The sequence below is a fragment of the Narcine bancroftii genome, chromosome 14 (assembly GCF_036971445.1).
Source record: "Narcine bancroftii isolate sNarBan1 chromosome 14, sNarBan1.hap1, whole genome shotgun sequence".
Lineage (NCBI taxonomy): Eukaryota > Metazoa > Chordata > Chondrichthyes > Torpediniformes > Narcinidae > Narcine > Narcine bancroftii.
Window position 1 is genome coordinate 61,332,507 of NC_091482.1, and position 21,218 is coordinate 61,353,724.

The 21,218-nt window shown below is 43.1% G+C and overlaps 1 protein-coding gene across 3 annotated transcripts in view; it reads right to left on the reverse strand.

Annotated features, from left to right (window-relative positions):
- megf11 (multiple EGF-like-domains 11) overlaps window positions 1-21,218 on the reverse strand; it is a 270,916-nt gene that overhangs the window by 7,179 nt on the left and 242,519 nt on the right. For 2 of the 3 annotated variants that reach the window (XM_069910932.1, XM_069910933.1), the window contains 4 exons: window positions 16,772-16,900; window positions 12,301-12,429; window positions 9,568-9,801; window positions 284-484 (listed from right to left, as the gene is read on the reverse strand). In XM_069910932.1, coding sequence (XP_069767033.1) covers window positions 284-484; window positions 9,568-9,801; window positions 12,301-12,429; window positions 16,772-16,900 — 693 coding nt within the window. Of the gene's footprint in view, window positions 1-283; window positions 485-9,567; window positions 9,802-12,300; window positions 12,430-15,755; window positions 15,897-16,771; window positions 16,901-21,218 lie in introns of those variants that run through there. The other variant, XR_011348711.1, reaches the window with a different exon arrangement.

Here is a 21,218-nt window from a genome sequence, read left to right on the forward strand (position 1 = left end):
CGAGATTAGCGGATGCCTGGAATGTATTGCCAGGGGTAGTGGTGGAGGCTGGTACAATAGGGACATTTAAAAGATTCTTAGACAGGCACGTTGGATACAAGAAAAATAGAGGGTTAAGGGTGTGAGGTAGGGAAGATTTAGTTTGTTGAGTAGGTTAATATGTATCAGCACAATATTGGGCAGAAGGGCTTGTCCTGTCCTGTAATATTCTATAAATAACATTTGATTGCAATTTAACCAGAATATATTCAAATCTAACTATTTTGAAGAAATATGCACTTGCCAACGTCATAGATGTTTCTGTTCTTGGTGGCCTCGGCCTCTGTGTAGAGAGGGTCTCTGTGGACGGGGGACTTCATCTCTACATAGCTGCTCTCCGAATGTTTGCAGGTCAGCACTGGTGGGTCTTTAATGGTAGCATAAGGATTCTCACTGCTGTTTAGTGAGCTGGTACTGGAGCTGCAGACTGAACCCTTCACGTAATCTGGTTAAAAAAAAAGAACAGAGTAAATTAAGGATCCCATTTGCCTTTGAGAAAATAGAATGTCTGAACCCTCAGGACATCCTCAACGTTTTGTGCAATGTGAACGTTTTTAAAAAAAAATCTCGATCTGGATCATGTGACTTGCTGTCTAGCCTAGGATGCATAAAGCACTTGACATGATTCAGGCTCAAATGTAACGACTATACTCTATACAATAAGATCACATGCCTCTTTAGTATTCTCAACAGTGCCCACTGCTCATTTCTACACTGTCATCTCATCAGATGAAAGAGGGCCAACATGAAATGAAACGAGCAAGTGTTGCCACCCATTCTTTGAAGCTGCTCTGACATTTGCCAAAATCCTGGCTCATCCACTTTGATACCATTTTCTACCACATTGCCCATCTCTCACTCCCTTCATGTCCAGAAATGTATCAATCTGCTAAGCATGAACTCATTTATCCTCTACAGTTTTCACGGTAAAGACTCACCACCCTTTGAGTGAAGAAATTTAACCTGATTTCAGAATGGAATGGCTTAACCCTTATTCTGCATTTTCCCAGGCTTCAGTGATCTCCTAAACTCTAGAAAACACAGGAATAGTCTGTTCACTCTTTTCACACCACAAACCACTATTCCAGGAAATAGAGAATCTTTGGTACAGTTTAGGAGACCTAAACTGCACACAGAGCACCAAGTCTGGTCTCCCCAAGTTCCCAAAGAGTTTACAGCGATATTGGAGGTACGGTGAGGAGATAAATTGGAGATAGTGTATAATCTCAGAAAATATGACATTTTGGAAGAATATTATTTGAAATAAGAATTAAGAAAGATGCAGCTCAGAAATATTGGGGGGCCTTGTGGATGAAAGATTGAAAGAATGTTTACACACACACACACATTCAGCAGGTAAAAGCGCAACCTATTTGGAGGAGACCTTATCTCAACAAAGTTGGAGAATAAAAATATTCTCTAAAGTTTCACTGAAACTGAAACCATGCCTAGAAAATTCCCATATTTAAGGAATGATATTGTTTCATTGGAGATGATTCTGAGAAAGGTCACCAGGATGATCCCAGTTAATGGAGGGATTGAATCACAAGAAGACTGAATAGGCAATCAACAGGAAAAGGACAGGAAGGTGGATGAGCAGGTTGGATCAGCCACAATCATATCCAAAGCAGAGGTGTCTGAATGCCCTCTTTTTTCCTATCACATAATCTCTTATTAGTTAAGGGTTTATATAATTGCACTAAAACATTTTATTCCTCAACTCAAATCCTCTTGTAATAAATTGCAGACTAGCTTTCAGTGGCACATGGACACAACCCCATCTCTCACCATATAACTAATACAGTTAAAAACCCCGATATCAGGAATTCAAGCAACAGGCAACCTCAAGCAAAGGAAAATAAATAAATGAGAATAAAATAATTGGTAAAAAATACTTAATTTTAAAATTGTAACAGTAAATGTTCTCTAAAATAACACAAACTTTTGGTGAAGAAGGGAGCAAATATTCAGTCGATGGAGTGCCTTAGTCATTCTTTGCACGTAACAGCTGTTTGAATAAAGTTGTATTTGAATAAAATGTCATCCAGGAGGAAGAGCTCTTTTAAAGTGTCTCGTTAGTGCTTAGTAAGCGTCGCCCCAGTCAGAGGCTTTATCTGTTAACTTGAGGAGGAAGGGTTAATTATCTATAATGCTATTGCTCGCCTTTCAGGCAGCTTAGACATAGCAATGGTTAAATGTTTTCAAAGAATGACTGAAAATAAAGTAAAATCTTTAAGGTTTATATATTCATGCAAGTGAAGTTTGTTCAATGCAAGAACAATATAGTATTTTTGTCTTTTAAACTTTTTATTCTTAATGCAGGTGTATTAGTTAGGCATTGTAAGTCTCAAGCAACTGGAAAATACATTTATCTGCCATTTAGAAGTCTGTATAGGTGCTGGATACTAAGGGTTTACTGTATCCTGTTTCACTGCCTTGTCAGTCAAAATAGATAACTTCTCATTTGTGACATGACATCGTTCTGATCTTCCTCACTTGTTCAGTTAATCCATATCCCCTTGAATATATTCTCCTCCATTCTCCATAATATCACCTTGTGTAGAATCTTCAGCAGATATGGCCCTCGCAGTCAAATTGTTGATAGAGATTGTGTGGAGCTGGGATCCGAGCACTAAGTCTGTCTCACTCTGCTTACCTGAGAAGGAGCTGTTTCGACCTACTATTTGTCTTCTCCCTGATAACCAATTCTTAATCTATGCCAGTTTATGCCCCATTTCACGGTTCTCCTGTGGGGGATCTTTCTGAAGAAGTTCTGAAATACATCACATAACTCTACTTCCTTTTGTCTTTTCCACAAGAAACATTCTCAAAGCACTCCAGTAGTTTAACCAAACATTATTTTCTTCCCATAAATCCATTCTAATTTTGTTTAATCCTGTAATTCTAATCAAGGTCCTCCATATTACATCCTTCAGTGAACACAATATTACCCCACCACCCATGTTAGGCTAACAGATCAGCTACCTTCTTTTCTCTGTTCACTAGAGGCTGAAGAGGAGAGACCAGGGTGAGGGGTGGTGGCGGCTGATGGAATGGGTGGTGGGGTGGGAGTTGCACTCACAGCATCTTCCATCTTTCCCTTTTGACCAGCCCCACACTCCCCAGGGTACATCTCTCAGAAAGCTACTTACTTCATGGGTGATTAACAAAGGTGGTGAGGTTGGGGGAGTGCAGGTTGTGGAATAGCCTGGGCTACTGACCTGCCACATCATTTCTCAAACATAACCTCACAAAGACACAACAGATCAGCAATGCTTTACTCTTCACAGCAAAGCAGCTAAACACTCAGGAGACAGATGTAAACTTGCATGCCAACAGAGAGTGAGCTTTACAAATAATGTTCCCCTTTCAGCCACTGACAATAAGTGGGAACTCCTCCAAGCTAAGAGTTTTGAGTGATCAAACTAGGGAAAGGCTCAATTTTGCAATGCAAATATCAAGGACTAACACACAGAATGCAAACTGGCCCCAGACCTTTACTCTGCTCCCACCCCTCATTCACTCTGCCTCTAGCACCTCACCCAAGGCATCAGATTCATGGTGAGTAGATGGTACAGGAAATATTACAACTGAGTCAGGCCTGCTCCTTGATACTGCCCAGGTCACAATGGTGGAGTGTGGTTACAGTGCCGGTGAAGCCATCCCTACTGAGATAAACAGAGTTGGGTTAAACCTGGGACCAGCCGATGGCGTTACCAGAATCTGCTTTACTGTAAAAATGGAAATCTGAAAAAGCAACTTTGAAAAGAATTACAGGGTAATGCCAAAAGGTTGAGCAGGTACAGACACAAGTGGTCAAACTGCATCCCCATGCTGTGAGATTCGGGGGACCTACATACACAGCACAGCAGGCAGCACTTATGGTTATGGTGTTCCAATAGAATGGAATGTAAGGACTCTCGTCAGCTGAATTGTCCTTTCTCTCAGAGACACAGCACAGAGATTATGCTGACATTTATATGCTATAGAGGGAGACTGCCCTCCAGACCAGAGCTAAACTAAACCACACCTGCTGATGGGGACTAAATATACTTTGGAGAAGAACAGGGCAGTTGTCGTAGGTACCTGCAATTATATTTTTCCTTTCATGCAGACATGACAGGGGAGAAACAGGAATGAACTTAACTCTGGGCAGTATAAAACCAAGGTCACGGATACAAAATAAAGGTCAGGCCTTCAGATAAATCCAAGAAGAAATTTCTTTACCTAGAAGGTGTGAATCTTTGGAATTACCTGCCCAAAAAGGGCAATAGAAGCTTAGTCTTATTGAATGCAGAGCACACCTTCAGATTTTATTTCTTGGGTTCTGATGTCCAAGCAATAACTAAAAAATCTTTCTGTTATTGCTAATTTTATTGGATTTTACTGTGTACAGAGTGATCACCATTTCTCGGAATTACATTGTGAAACGTTTTCTTGGTGAGGTGAATCTCTGAACCCAGAGAAAATTGGGAATAAATTATTAATATTTACAGATTTAACTAATTTTATGGTAATTGGCTTTGAATGGTCAGAGTCATTCAGAGGGTGTGGGTGATGGAGAGGATGATCAATGCAGTGATCCACTGAGAGAAGGAAGTTATTTTGTCAAACAGAGCACTGTGTGCCTCTCGCTTTGCTAGATCCATGCAATGCGACAACATTATTCTCACCCAAGCAACCCTAGGGGTCATCAATGAGTTCAAGTGGGGCAGGGACATCACCGTACAGCTTAGTCACAATCTCCCAACAATGCTTCCACTGAAAGAGGTCCGCAAAATTGCAGGCAGAAGGTGTGGTGGTACAAAGATCTGGGTTACCGGGACTCATGGCTGCAGAATCAGCCAGGATGATATCGTTTATGGGCAGGGTAAAGGATGGCAGTGATCCCTCCCTTACAGACTCATTCACATCTGGGAAGGAAGGAGGGTGAATTCACCCACGGAATAAGGATCTTCGAAATAAATGTATTCCATTAGAAAAAATAACATATAGTTTAAGAAATAATATTGAAATATTCGAACAAATATGGGAGCCTTACATTAAATACAATAGCGAAAACCTACCGGGGACAATCACTACCTAAGTTAACGGAAGGAAAAGGAAATGAAAAGAATGGACTCAGTAGAATTTCTGGTGTATTTTTATTGAATGACAACATTGTCTGACTGGTTTAATGTATCCTAGATTGTATACCTTAAATGGACAGGAGGGGGGAGGTAGGGAGGGTGGGTTGGGAGGAGGGGGGGGGGGGAGAAAATGGCACTGTATATGTGTGAAAAGGAAAAAGTGTGTACCATGGTTAATGTGATTTATGGTGTGAAAAAAAAAATTAAAAAAAAAGAAGGATCTTCGTCAGAGAACCAAATTCCTACTTTCAATGAGTTGGGTCCATTTCAACCAATTCCCAGAGGACTCTTCTTTCTTTCACTGATAGAGGTATGGATGGAAATCTGAATTTCTTGCATTAAATCAAATTGTAAGACTCCACAGCTGCATTTTAATTGTAAGAGGAGCTTGCATAAGCTCTTGGTGCAACTGTGGTGCACTGATCACCAGGGCATTCAGCACAGCTCTCTAGTGGAGGCACGCCAGTATCTGCACAAATAAAGAGAGGGGCAGTGCTGTGATTCTGTGGGAGCCACACAGGGTACAATGAAAACGAGTGTCCTCCATACTATGTGTGAGGGAAGACTCATGGCTAAGATTATCACTGTCATGTTAGCCCGAAACATTTCGGGACTAAAACCATGTTGAGGGCTTACTGTTAGGTCTGCTTTGTTCATGAATGAGTGAGTCAAACACCAGACTGAGTCGAAATCAAGGTTCTTTGTTCTTTATTGCCGGATTGTAACACTTGCAACTAACAGTGTTAGTTGGAGAAGGCGCATTCTGCCGTTATCAGCAAGTGGTGTTTTTTTTATACCTCAGGATACGTACTTAGTAAATTATCATATCATGACATTGTCCAATGAATAAACTGTTGCTATCCTTCTCTGCTAGTTTCTTGCACATCAATTTGTCATCCCCACTCTTATCTTGAGAGTACAAGGTCCCAACTGCATCTTGTTACGGCCCAGCACTGGGTGACTCCTTCTACATTCCCAGCTCATGATGTTTTTACCTAACATTACTGACCTAAATCATTCAAGTTACTGATTCAAGTTACTGTAGTATCGCCATTCAGGATGCAATGAGCAGTTGCTATCTTGTCTCCAGCCTTCTTGTCCAGAAAGCTCTCTTCTCTTGAGACTTGAGAAAAGCTGCTTTTGTGTCTCTTTGTAAATTAATAAAAGATTAAAATTTAGTTAAAAGGGCCAACTTTTAGCACATATCACTATTGTAATTAGTGTCACTTTATCCAAGAATGTCCATCCACCTTTTATTTGTTACTGACAGCCAAGGGAAGGCTTTGCAGAAAATATTAGTTCTGAATACAGGTTTGTTGCTGATCATTATGGGACAATGGTCTAGGCTGACTGACCTTCAAGCCAGAGAGAACCTTTGTGAATCCAATTACTGAGGCACATTCTCAAATGTCCATGCATTGTTCTCAGAAGGAAGTGCCAAGGGCACACATGCTGTCTGTTCTCAAGGCTACAGTTCACATTGAGAAACAGAGGAAAGTAGGTTAAAGGAACAATTTAGAGCCTCATGGTTGACGATAGTTCTCCAAGCAGGAATGTCTCTTTTCCCAGCATTGGTAAATATCACGTGAGGCACAGACTAGGATATAAATTCTTGATGTCAGTGATCTAAATAGTTCTTAATCTTTACAGTTTGGCTGGTCTGGCCAGTTAATGAGATCGAAACTGTCAATGTGCACCTTACAGCTGCAACTGCATGGTGTTTCCATTGCTCCATTGTTTGAGATCACTTCAGAACAACAAAGCATTTCCTTAGATGTTACATTTTCTTAAATAAGTAATAAATTCAGCAACAATAAGGAATGGTTTGGTGTTACCATGCTGGGAAACTCTGTTACACACTGGCAGCTTTCAGTATGACTTCACCACTCAATGGGGCTAACTTCTCATTGCATCCTGAATGACGATACTACAGTAACTTGAATCAGTAACTTGAATGATTTAGGTCAGTAAGCCCTCAACATGGTTTTAGTCCCAAAATGTTTCGGGCTAACATGACAGTGATAATCTTAGCCATGAGTCAATACTTGCTCAATTTTATCTAATTATTTTATAACTAGGTTTGCAGTGCATGTGGCTTTAGACCACAATAAGAGTGTAGGTGACAAGATAAAAGCCAGTGCAAATTAGTGGAGTATTGTGCCTATACGTACCTTAATGTGACTGCTTCCATCAGGGTTATTGATAAAACAAGTGAGTCGGCCACACTGGGAGGGTGTGTGGTAACTAGGGTTGGTGAAACAGTGAAGGGTGCTGGTACTCTGAGATGGATCTAAGGAAAGATAAGTCAGCACAAAATATATGCAGACGCAATAAATAAAAATATATCACAGAGAGAGAGAGAGAGAGCAAGAGTGTTGGAAATGCAGAAAGTCCAAAAGATGTCTGCAAAGTAGAAAGGAGAACAGAAAAGGAACCCAAGTCAGAGAAAGGATATCAATGAGAGATTAAATTATAATCTTCTACAAAAATGTATATGGACATAATTACATTATTAAGATTTTCAAATGACATGAATGAAAAGCAGAAATAAAATCCAATGAGGTAAGATAAATGAGTGCATATGACCAAGCTATAGCACAGGTGAAATTATTAAATCAATTTGGAAGGAAGAATAAAGCATGTCTGCAGGCACAGATCTGAAGTTTGAATTGGACAGTCTGGTGTGAATATCAGTCACCTTCACAAAGTCACTGCAAAGATCAGTTCAAAAATAATCTCATTTTAAAAACTTGCCGGCCCCACCCATCTGCAGGGATTGACATTTGTCAATTGACACTTGACATTTGTCCTCACTTTGCTCTGGAACAAGAACTTTTTGTTCCTTTCCACATAGAGGTGGCCGGACCTGATGGGCATTTCCAGCAGTTTCTGTCTTTTTATTTTACATTCTCAACAGTTTTTAAATTTCATGCTCAAATAGTGTCTGCCTCACTCCACCTCCACCTCACTTCGCCACTGCCTCACTCAGCATCGGCCTCACTCCGCCTCCCTCCACCGCCGCCTCCCTCCACCGTCCCCCTACCTCCATCTCGCCTCACTCCATCACCAGAAAAAAAGAACAACAAGCTGTGACATCAGCCTGACTTATTTCTTTTTTGCTTCTATACTGATGTGGAACCATGTGGAGACTTTTAGGTGAGAAATTAAACATGTTGATGACTTGAACCTCCACAGGACAATATCTACAATAATTCTGTGATGGAAACAAAATGGCACCGTCAAATACTTCCCCGCACCTTCCCTGCCGGACTTCATACCTTAGATCAGACTCTCTAATTCACAGTTACTCAAGACAAATTGAACAATCATAAAACACCATTCACAACCAATGAGTAACTTACAATGGAATTATTTATATATAGCAACATAATGAAAAATATAAACATTTAGAAGATGCTGTTGATAGCTAATTTCTTGAATCTCCTCATCCCAATAAGCATAGAGACCAGACAGGGAACTATGTGAGGGAGAACTGATGTTTGGCATCATCTGTCAGAGCATAGCAGTTGGGATGTCATGTGGTAATTGTACAAGGCATGACTAAGACCACACTGGGAGTATTGTGCACAGTTCTGGTCAGCCAGAAATAGGAAGGATATAATTTGGCTGGAAAGGGTGCAGGAATTTACCAGGACTAGAGGGTTTGTGTTGTAAAAGGAGACTAGAGACTAGATCAGCAGAAACTCCTTTCTTTATAACCTTATACAATTATGAGAGATATAATTATGAGCGTCTCAAATTAGGCTTAAGGTAAGAGGGGACCTGAAGGGCACCTTTTTCACACAGTGGGCCTATGGAAGGAGCTGCCAGAGGAAGTGACAGAGGTGGAATCAGTTGTAATGCAGGGTCAGGTCCATGGATAAGAAAGGTGAGTGAGATACAGGACAAACTCAGGCAAATGGGACAAGATCAGGTAAGCAATATGGCCAGGATAGATGAGTTGGACCTGTTTCCATGCTGTAGGACTCTGAGTCTGGACATACTGCCCCAGTCTTTCTCACTCCTCACCCTGCACTCACTCCATTCCTAGCAGTTGCTATTACAGCGTCTGCGACCCAGGTTTAAATCCCGCGCTCTTGTATGTTCTCCCGTGTCTGTCCCTTCCAAACGTGGGGGTGGGGAATGTAGGTTAATTGGGGTATTTGGATGGCCAAAAGGGCCTGTAACTGTTATGCATGTCTAAATTAAAAATAATCACATGTCCACTCTATTCGTTGCCACGCATTCTACTTTCTAGTTTTTTCTGCCAGTAGAGAACACAGCATTATCCAATAACCAGACATTGAAACAGGAACTGACAGGCATGGATACAGTTTGTAAGTAACCCACTGAAAATGGGGAGAGCTGTTTATTTGCCTAACACTGAGGATGCCCTTACCGGAGAGAGAATAATCTGTATTTGTCATCCGCATGGCAGGGGTGTAGGAGACACTGGGCATATCATGTCCTTTCTCCTTCTGCGTCCACTTGTACCAGATGAAGAGAGTCAGCAGCATGATTATAAACAGGAGAAGAAGGATGATTCCAGTAATGGCTCCAACGGAGTGCCCGTCTGATGCAAGAGCTGGACTGATTCTTGTGTAGGGGTTCAGTTCATCCATTGTCAAAGCAGCTGTATAAGAGAACAGGTTCATTGGATAAATTGCTTGTCATAATTAGACTTTGTTGCATGGAACTACAACAGTAGATCACATCCTTTATCTTTCCACTTACATACCAAATAATACCCGACTAACCACAGAGCAACTATGGCATAGGTGGGAAAAAAACTACACATGGGAAGTGGCCATTCACCTAGAGTCTATGCCAGTTAATACCACATCCAGCAACCATGTGCCTCTTTCTTATGTCACTCTGAAGCCCCTCAGTTTCCCCTTTAGCAGCAGCTGGCCACGTGAGATCATGGTTGACCTTTCACCTCAAACCATTCTGCCTCTCATCACACATCCCTCAATCCTCTCAATATCTATTGATCTCTATATTGAACACATTCAGTTACTGAGCTGCCACAGGCTCCAGAATAGAGAATTCACAAGGGGGCAACAACTCTTCTCACTTCTGTTCTGAATGTCCAATTCTTTCGTTTGAACCTATGGTTCTAGACCTTAGTCAAGGAAATACCTCTGTGCATCTAGCCCTGAAAGAATATATGTTTCAGTGAGATCACTCTCATGCTTCTAAACAGAGAGAGTACAGGCCCAGTCTCCCTCATGTCTCATCACATGATAAACAGGCATCTTGGGAATGAGTCTGATGAACTTCGATCACAACTTCTTAAGGTAGGGAGACCACACCTCACACAATATTCCAGATGCGGTCTTATCAGTGACTGCATACAGTTCCATTGGGTGAAGGAGCTTTGTAACCATGAGGTTTGTGGGGAATTTTACTTTCAGGGTGAAATGATGTTCATTCAAACGTTAACCTTGAGGCCTTTGCAGTTTTCTCCAAAATCATTCTCAAACTCTGTCTGATGCATTCAAATGCTGCAGTTGCACACACACTAGGCTGGTTCTTCCCAGGGCTGGATTAACATAGTAGCAAAAGCAGCCTCTGCTATGGGCCCTGGATTTTCAAGGGTCCCCAATTTTTTTGCACTATGAATTTTGAGAAACATTTTTGTTTTCATCTTTTTGCAGTCTATGAGTGTGTTGTATTTCATATCTGCTGCACAATAGTCTGATTAAAGGTGATAATAGGCTAACATCACTAACCTTAAAGGGGGCACCATTGTCTTCGCCTTGCCAGACCACCTTGCTCCTAGTTCTGGCCGTCCATCTGTGCATACCTCCCCCCCACCGGGCTGTCCGCCTGCTCCATGCCCCCCCAAGCCCCAAACCCCCCATCTAATTCCTGATGTGTCGGTAGTGGTGCAGTGCTGCTGGGTTCACCAGAGCACAGCTCCAGCATCTGAGAGGCTGCTTTGGCAGCTTGAGGTGATGGCTCAATGCAGGAGCAATGGCCATCTTCATTACCCATAATCCCTCATGCAGCTGGAACCACTCTGTCAGTGCCAGGACCCCCTTTTCCATTGGCATCCCAGTTAATTGGCTGTGCAGTATCCCAGGATAGGAAGTCCTTTGTGCCATTTCCACTGGGCCACCCGGGATAGGAAGTCCTTTGTGCCATTTCCACTGGGCCACCCTTAACTGGGTCTCTAATTGTTTTTCCATTGAACACAACTCATCCCCGGGGATCGGAGTGTTCCACCTTCAACTGGAAATGAGTGACTTTCTGCTGTCCCTTTTCCACTGGTTTTATCAGCATGGCGGTGTCAGCAAATACTGGGGATGTGAGTAGGGGTTGAGGCAGTTAATCCCCGGTGTGAAACCCCATTTAATTCTTGAACAGGGTGCCAATGGAAAAGGGGTTAGGGAAAAGCAGAGCAGTTCCAGCTGTGAGGGGGATTATGGGTTAAGCTGATGGCCATTGATCCTGCATTGAGCCAGCCTCATCAAAGATGACGGCAAGAAGGTTGTAAGGAGATCTGAGATTCTGTAGCTTCATTAGAACTCAGTTAGATTTGTTCTGTGAAATGAACTCCCCCTTTTCTACCAATAGTTTCCTATTATGGGACACATTAAAGGCTTATTTAAGGGGCCAGATAGTTTGATATACCAAGGCTATCAAAAAGGGTATGAAAAAAATAAACAACCTGGTACAGGAAAAGGATTATCAAAGATCGGGTTCTGAGGAAAAATACAGTAATTTTATGAATAAAGAGCTCAAATACAAAATAATGCAAATGTATAAGACAGAAGAGATAATTTTAAGATCTAGATAACAGTATTACGAATGGAGGAAAGGGCCCATAAAGTCTTGTCTTGGCAGGTGAGGTCTTGAGCAATTAAAGCAATTCATACATGGGGAGGCAAGATTTCACAGAAACCAAAGGAGATAAATGAAACTTTTAATGTTTTATAAAGAATTGTATAAATCATAATCAATGGGGGATTCTGATAAATACCTTAATATAGCACTGGTTCATTTCAATGCCTCGTATATCCTCAATGTGTTAGATCAAGACTCCCAAGAGACCCAAACTTTAGAATGAGATACAGGCTAGTCATCCGATTGACAGCTATTTCTTTAAGTCAGAGACTCTGCGTACCTTGGTCACAGCGGATACCTTTGAATCCAGGGGTGCAATAGCAAGTCCCAGTCACATGATCACAGGTAGCATTATTGAAACACTCACACAGCTGTTGACAGCTGTACCCATAGGTAGCAGGAGGACACTCTGAAATACAATGGAAAATGATGTAATTATTCCATTCTGAGGGTTATATGAAACAGTGAGGTTCTGAATTGGCAGTTCTTTTTGGAAATGTTCTATGTGTTCTTTTTTGTCTTATCCGGGAACAGCTAAATGCATTATTCAGCTTTGCAGAATGCACATTTTACTTTCAGAACATATTAAACATCATGCCGTCATGACCTGCTTCCATCAACTCTCTCCATTATAAATGTTCTGTCCTCACAAAAGAGATTGCATGTATATCTTTGTGACTCACTGCCAGTGAAGTATGTGATCATAAACATGTCAGTCCCTTGTCATGCAGAGGTAGGTGAGCAAAATATCATCATCTCCATGTTACAGGGTGTATGTGAGGGAACCCTTTATGGTGATATGACATAGCTCTCCATGCTCAGTTGACCCAGACATCCAAGTGCTCAGGGGAAAGGCGTCAACGTAAGGCCTGCCCACAGCTGCACACTGAGGCTGGAACCCACAGCTGCACACTGAGGCCCGAATCTACAGAAAGTCTCCTCACACATCACACAAAAAGAGGCTATTTGGCCCATCGAGTCTGCCCCCCTATTTGATTATGAACTGATCCATTTCCCAATCAGCCCCACTGCCTGGCCATCTCTCCATAACCTTTGATGCCCTGGCTAATCAAGAATCTATCAATCTCTGTCTTAAATATACCCAATGACTTGGCGTCCAAATCAACTGTAGTATTTACTACCCTCTGGCTGAAGAAATTCTCTGCATCTCTGTTCTAAGCAGATGCCCTTCAATCCTGAAGTTGAGCCCTCATCTTAGACTCTCCCACCATGGGAAACAACCTTTCTACATCTACTCTGTCCCTTTCCATCAACATCTGAAATGTTTCAATGTGATTCCACCTCCCCCCCCCCCACCCTGCCATTTGCCTAAATTCTAATGAGTACAGGCCAAGAGCTGTCAAATGCTCCTCATACCAGTATCATCCCAGTGAACTTCCTTTGAACCCTCTCCAACTTCAGCACATCTTTTCTTAATTGAGGAGCCCAAAACTGCTCACAATACTCCAAGTGAGGTCTCACCCGTGCCTTATAAAGCCTCAACATCACATCCCTGCACTTGTATTCTATTCCTCTCGAAATAAATGCCAGCAATGTATTTGCATTGCATACAGGTTATTCTGTGCCTCACATCCATGCTGACCACATAAATTCTCTCTCCCAGCACCTGGCCCATAACCTTCTCTACCTGGGTAGTTCCAGGGATCATCAGCGACTGCTTCCGCCATTCTCTTGGGTAGTGTGTTGCAGGTTCTCCGACGCTCTGGGTGAACAGGTCCCTCCTTAGATCCCCTCTGAATTTCTTTCCCTTCACTCTAACTGTATCTACCTCTGATAGTAGGAAAAATTTCCTGTAGTCTACCCTATCTGTAGCCCTTATAATTTTGTATACCTCAGTCATGTTCTCTGCTTGAGGGAAGTAAGACCCTGCCTCTCCTGACGTCCCTCACAAGCGAAACACCCTTATCCGAGTGAACCTCCTCTGCAGCCTCTCGAGCCCTATCACATTTTCTACAGTGTGGTGACAGAACTGTACTCATGGAATGTTTGTGAATGAAATATTGTAAGCAAGTGGGATGGCACATTAAGTCCTGTGTCATATATTTGAATATTTTATGAATATAAAGTTCTTTTGGGGGGAAAAATGGATAAATGAATCAGGAACAAGCTGGAATGTGCAGATGCATCATTGTCATTTTAGTTTTCCTTTGAGTCAAACACTCTCTCCTTATGTTGCATTTGCATTATGGAAATTCTTTTTCCAAATTTTAATTGCAGTTACTTTTCAAAGACCATAGAAAGATTCAAAAGTTCCCCTTCCCTACACTGTCAGTCAGCACTTTGATTCAGAGTGTGCTGCTCTAGGAGGCCAACATTCTGCCTGCTTTTGAAATTTAACTCCGGCCTTTATAGACCAGGGCTTCAAAAAAAATTACAGTGCAACCTAAACTTACAGAAGACAAAGTTAGAGGGACGTTTCATCAACAATGTGTTAAATACACTTTTTGTAAACTGTTTTATATATTTACAAGGCCTTTGCTCTGTCTGAGATGTCAGTAAGGGTGACTATTTATCAACCGCAAACTAAAGAGGGGAAAGGTCAATAGCCCAGGCTGCGATGGTGACAGTAGGCCCTTTCAAGCTGTTGTGTAAAATGAGGTTAACCTGGCAATTTGCCCAGGTTAGCACCACACTCACGCAGCAGCTTGAAAGGGTCCGACCCAGTCAGCATGGTCCAAATCCAATTGAGTCCCTGACCTACCTCAGTGGTTGTCGGGGAACCCAGTTAAACTTAACTAGGTCGTGTCCACCAGTGACTTGAATAGGAAAATGGCCGACCTGGTTACTCCTGTAACATCAGCGCTTGCTCCCTGGCATCACAGGGAAACCCCTGGCTGAAGTGCCTTCCGTGATTGGGTGGGGGGGGAGAGAGAGGTCACTGCCACGGAGCCTGGGGTGAGGGGGGGGGCCACAATCAGGGGGAGTGAGGTGGCTGCCATGGGGGGGAGAGGGGAGGGGCCTCTGCTGCAATCAGGGGGGAGAGGGGAGAGGTCATGTTCGCGATCGGGAGGGGGAGGGAGAGGGGGGCCGCAAACTGCCACTGCTGTGAACTCCACTCCGGTTATGACAGCTCAACGTTCGCAGCAGCGGAACATCACGGGTGGGGGGGGGGGGCGGCAATTGACGGGATGGGTGTCGATTGATGATGGGAGGGTGACTGACTGGGGGTGGTGGTGATTGATGGTGGCTGGTGACTAACAGGGGTTGGGATTGATGGAGGGGGCATGTCAGCCAGTGGGGGGCAGGGGCAAGGGAGACTTACAGATAGTTCCTGTGAGTGTGTGACGCGCCATTTACCGCGTAATCACGGGGGTGGGATCCCCCTTAAATTGCTGGGTTGGTGGTTTAATGGGTCGATCCCCCTGCAGCTTAAAAGGTGCTAGAAACACCCTTGCCCCAGAAATCGCATCTGGATCCCAGCAGGGCTACCCAGACGCTGAAGTTTAAAAGTGCCTAATGACAGTAACTCTTTCCCATTGTGCAGGCTCAATGTCTGCCTACAACACAACTCATCTACAGATGGGGATGTGCTGGCAGTGAAAGAGTGGTGGGAGACAATGAGCATCTGGTGATTGGCTTTTAAAGAACAGCGATTCCCTCAGCAATGCATTACCCCAGTGGATAGCTGTGCCTCCATTAAAAGCAGGACTGACAATCAATCGGACATTAATCTAAGGGGTGCAGTGCTAATTTTTTTTAGGCGCTGGAGCTCACCAAAAATAACTACAAGGGGGTGCTGGAGCTGCCCCATGAGGTTCCTGGAGTGGCTCCATCCCTGGTTAATTTGCATATATAACTGGTGTCATAGCAGGCAGAATACTTCTCAAACAAATTTGTATTTGTTGCCTTGAGGCTCTGAGGATAAAACAGAATCAATTGATCAAAAAAAATTATGAATGTTATTCTTTATTTCCCTTAGTATCTCTTTATTTGTTCTTTAAAGACTAAAATTCCAACCAACCTAGGGGGTGATAATATTGTTGTTCCTTGCAAGTACTGCGGTCCCACTGTGTGACACCCTATATTGGTGGGACAGAGCGAGGTTTTCCCAGCTCGGGGAAATCCAGTCTCAAGGTGTGTTGCCTGAGAACCCTCTGCAGTAAAGGAATGTGCTCATCTGGTTTCCTGTTCAAAAGGGAGAACCAGTCTTCTGTGCACAGGAGACATATCTGGTGGTGACAGGAGCAAACATAATCACAGAGGACATTAGTTGGAGTAGGTGCATGGAAGAGGTTTGTGTCCATGTCACTATCAATGCACATGTGCATTAGGTTCAAGCTGGGAATATGCAGAATATTGTTAGATGTAGTCTCTTGACAGCTCATTGACTGCTGGTGAGGGACTAGGACACACAACTGGAAAGCTTCCTATCTCTTCCTGAAGATAATTTCTGGACTGAGATTTCCAGCATTAATGGCTGATTCTCTTGTTGAACTCCAGAAACATACAAGGGAATTTAAACACCCAACTTCTTAGGTTCTCTCCAGTGAAACTAATACAGGGAACTTTCACATCCTATGTCCCCTGCCAGGAATGCCAAGAAAGCCTGAAGTCCCATTAAATAATTTGTACACTTAATTGCAACAAAATCCCTGCTTACTTTCTTAAGACAAGTAGCAAATGCTCAGTAGTCTGACCATCATGATGTATTGTCTCCTAGAAAATGCTACATTTTTGATTGACACTAACAGAAGGGTGTGTGTGTGTGTGTGTGTGTGTGTATGACTCACTCTGCTCGCAGGATTTCCCAAAGAATCCCGTTCGACACTGGCACCCTCCTGTCACATGGTCACAGTCTGCTCCATTTTGGCATTTGCAAAGTTGGATGCAATCTTTCCCAAAAAATCCCACAGGACACCCTGGAAGGAAAATTCTGAGTTATAAAGGCATTGAAAAGTATGAATTTCTCCACCAGTGAATTCTCCACAGATAGGGAAGTGGGAGGGGGGGGGGGGAGGGGGGGGGCGACAGGATTGAGCCCCATCAATTCCAAGATTTTCAAACTACAATTTCCTAACTCCCAAAGAATTATCATCTCTAGAGCTGTACAGGATCCGTTGAATAGGGAGCTATCATAGCATGAAGGCTGTCGTTAACAGTGAGAAAAACAGGGAATGAGAGGAGACTGAGGCATAAAAGTTCCAAAATAACAGAAACATTGGAAACTTTCAGGTCAGTTCGCATTTATAGAAAGAAAAAAAGTGTTAATGACTAGTTCAAAATAAGGAGTCTGCCATTTCACTCAGAAATGAGGCCAACATTTTTGTCTCAGAAGGCTGTGAAATTCTCTTCCTCAAAGGGCAGTGCAAGCAGAGGTATTGAATAGTTTTAAGATAGAGTCTTCCGAAGAAGATGTGGAAGGTCATGGGAGTGATAAATGGGAACATTGAAGCTACCATCAGGTTAACTGTGATGTTATGACATGGCGCCTACCTCATGAGGCTGTGACTCCTCCTGTTTTAGTTCAGATGTCCTAAAGGTGACAAGAAAATAATCAAAACACATGTCTGGATAAGGGGTAACCGGGAATAGCAGAATTATTATTTTAGCTGCCAGTGGACATCAAGTCTGGGAGGTAGTAACATTCCCAGTTGGTAGATGAGGAGCTGGGCATTGATCTCTCGTCCAGCTGCATGGGAAAAGTGGAACTGGACCAAGAGCTGAGAGTGGGAATGGGAAGGAGAATTAGTTGCAATGAACTGGAGGCAGACATTGCATCTGCTCTCCTCAATACTGAGGAAATCAGGTGATGAGCAGCAAGTACAATAAACAGCAGTGAAGAGCTTCAACCACACACTCATCATCTGTGTCTGGGAAGAGGGGTTAATACCGAGGAACTCAGAGGCGCCATATTGAAAGCTAAGATCTAACTGTAATAACACTGTTGTCTGTCTCAATGAAACCCATTATCTGGCTCCTTCTCAACTGCCTCTGGGTGGATTCCATTTGTCTACATGGACAGTGGATAATGATCTTCACTGCACAATGGATATAATCTTCACTGCGCATTGGACATAATCTTCACTGCACAATGGACATAATCTTCACTGCGCAATGGACATAATCTTCACTGCGCAATGGACATAATCTTCACTGCGCATTGGACATAATCTTCACTGCACAATGGACATAATCTTCACTGCGTATCGGACATAATCTTCACTGCGCAATGGATAATCTTCACTGCACAATGGACATAATCTTCACTGCGCAATGGACATAATCTTCACTGCGCAATGGACATAATCTTCACTGCACAATGGACATAATCTTCACTGCGTATTGGACATAATCTTCACTGCACATTGGACATAATCTTCACTGCGCAATGGACATAATCTTCACTGCACAATGGACATAATCTTCACTGCACAATGGTCATAATCTTCACTGCGTATTGGACATAATCTTCACTGCACATTGGACATAATCTTCACTGCGCAATGGACATAATCTTCACTGCGTATTGGACATAATCTTCACTGCGCAATGGACATAATCTTCACTGCGTATTGGACATAATCTTCACTGCACATTGGACATAATCTTCACTGCGCATTGGACATAATCTTCACTGTGCAATGGACATAATCTTCACTGCACATTGGACATAATCTTCACTGCGCAATGAACATAATCTTCACTGCACATTGGACATAATCTTCACTGCACAATGGACATAATCTTCACTGCGTTTTGGACATAATCTTCACTGCACATTGGACATAATCTTCACTGCGCAATGGACATAATCTTCACTGCGCAATGGACATAATCTTCACTGCACAATGGACATAATCTTCACTGCGTATTGGACACAATCTTCACTGCACATTGGACACAATCTTCACTGCACATTGGACATAATCTTCACTGCGCAATGGACACAATCTTCACTGCGTATTGGACACAATCTTCACTGCACATTGGACATAATCTTCACTGCACAATGGACATAATCTTCACTGCACAATGGACATAATCTTCACTGCGTATTGGACATAATCTTCACTGCACATTGGACATAATCTTCACTGCGCAATGGACATAATCTTCACTGCGTATTGGACATAATCTTCACTGCGCAATGGACATAATCTTCACTGCGTATTGGACATAATCTTCACTGCACATTGGACATAATCTTCACTGCGCAATGGGCATAATCTTCACTGCGCAATGGACATAATCTTCACTGCGCAATGGACATAATCTTCACTGCACAATGGACATAATCTTCACTGCACAATGGACATAATCTTCACTGCGCATTGGACATAATCTTCACTGCGCAATGGACATAATCTTCACTGCGCAATGGACATAATCTTCACTGCGCAATGGACATAATCTTCACTGCACAATGGACATAATCTTCACTGCGCATTGGACATAATCTTCACTGCCCAATGGACATAATCTTCACTGCGCAATGGACATAATCTTCACTGCGCAATGGACATAATCTTCACTGCACAATGGACATAATCTTCACTGCACAATGGACATAATCTTCACTGCACATTGGACATAATCTTCACTGCGCAATGGACATAATCTTCACTGCACAATGGACATAATCTTCACTGCACAATGGACACAATCTTCACAACACAGTGCGTGTGACCTTACTGGAGTCCATGGCTAGATCAGCAGGGACTATTGTGGCTGCTCTCCAGAACCAAGCTGTGCAAAGCTGAACAAACATGAGGGTCAATCTGCAGTAAGTATGCGACGATTGCATTTGGTGCCACTCAGAGGTCAAGCCTCTGATTCCTTCTCTGCAGCATATGAGAGGATGGGCTTTCCATTCAAACTCCCATGATAATCTACCACTGCTGTTCGTTTCTGCCCCCAACAAGGATGATTCAACCAGGAGGTCCACTTCCATTACCTGGGAGGCATTCATGCTGAAGTTCATCATGTTGGTCAACAGAGGGAAAGGCCTCTTCATGGTTGAGGATTGGAAGGATGTGTGTGGAGGGGTGAGGGGGAAGAGGTGTGCGCATGTGTGTGGGGTGGGGGAATGGGGAGAGGTGGTGTATGGGGAGAGGTGGGGCGGGATGAGTGAAGGGTGTGGGGCGGGGGTTGAGGGGTGGGGGAGATGTGGGGAAGAGGGGTGTGGGGAATGAGGGTGTGGGGAAGAGGGTGTTTGGGGGTGTAGGGAACGGGGGGTGTGACTGGGGAAAGGTGTGTGTTGGGTTGCGTGATGGTGTGTAAGGAGGGATATGAGAGTGTGTGTGTGTCTGTGTGGGTGGATGGTGGGGGAGTGTGGGGAGGGGTATGTGGGGAGTGGACAAAAGGAAGGCACTTGAAAGCAGTTGAAGACTGGTCCTGAGGACCCAAGGGAGGAAGAAGGGAAGGGGAGGTGTAGGGCGATGGTAAGGTGTACAGGACTGGCTGCAGGTAGGGACAGAATCTGTGCCACACTTGGTGCCATCTTCCCATTTCTGTGACAGCTCTGATTTCTCTAATTAAATTCCATTCTCAGGAGAGCAATTTGTCGCATCACCTTGCGGTGATTTTCCAGCCTGTCAGTTACACTGAAAAATGGGCTCGACTCAAATTCCAAAATATTGACCCCTGGCATCAGATTTCTCTCAATTAGTTATTCTAATTTGATTTATTGATAAAACATCTATGTCATTACACCAGTCGACAAAACATCAGCAAAATGTGTAACACGGTACAATGATCTAATTAATTCATTTTAACTGAAGAAATTAAGATTAATGACTGTGTACATTAAAAGTCTGTGATTTTTCTTGTTCTACCACACGGTGGCAGGCTCTTCCTACTGCGCTTCCACCCTTGTGAGCACCGACACTTTCCATCATCAGTATTGCACATTGCTCCCTTATGGCAATTACATGTGTGGATGCAGTTGGGACCCCAATAGCCTGATTGGCAAGCTGAACAGAACGAGAAACCAAAGGACAAAGAAAGAGCAACAAAATTTACATGAAAGTGTGCAGTTGTAGAATGGTTGTTGCAAACAGTGTAAAATGAGTTGGGACTTTGCAGGCCTTAGATTTAAAGCACACATGGAGTTGGATTGATGCTCAAAGTCGTTCTTGAAAGCCTTCAGTTCATCATTTAGATTAGAAGCTTGTATTGTTGAGCACACAGATCAGTGAAGCACAGGAAGAGTCTCTTCAGCCCACAATATCTGTGCCA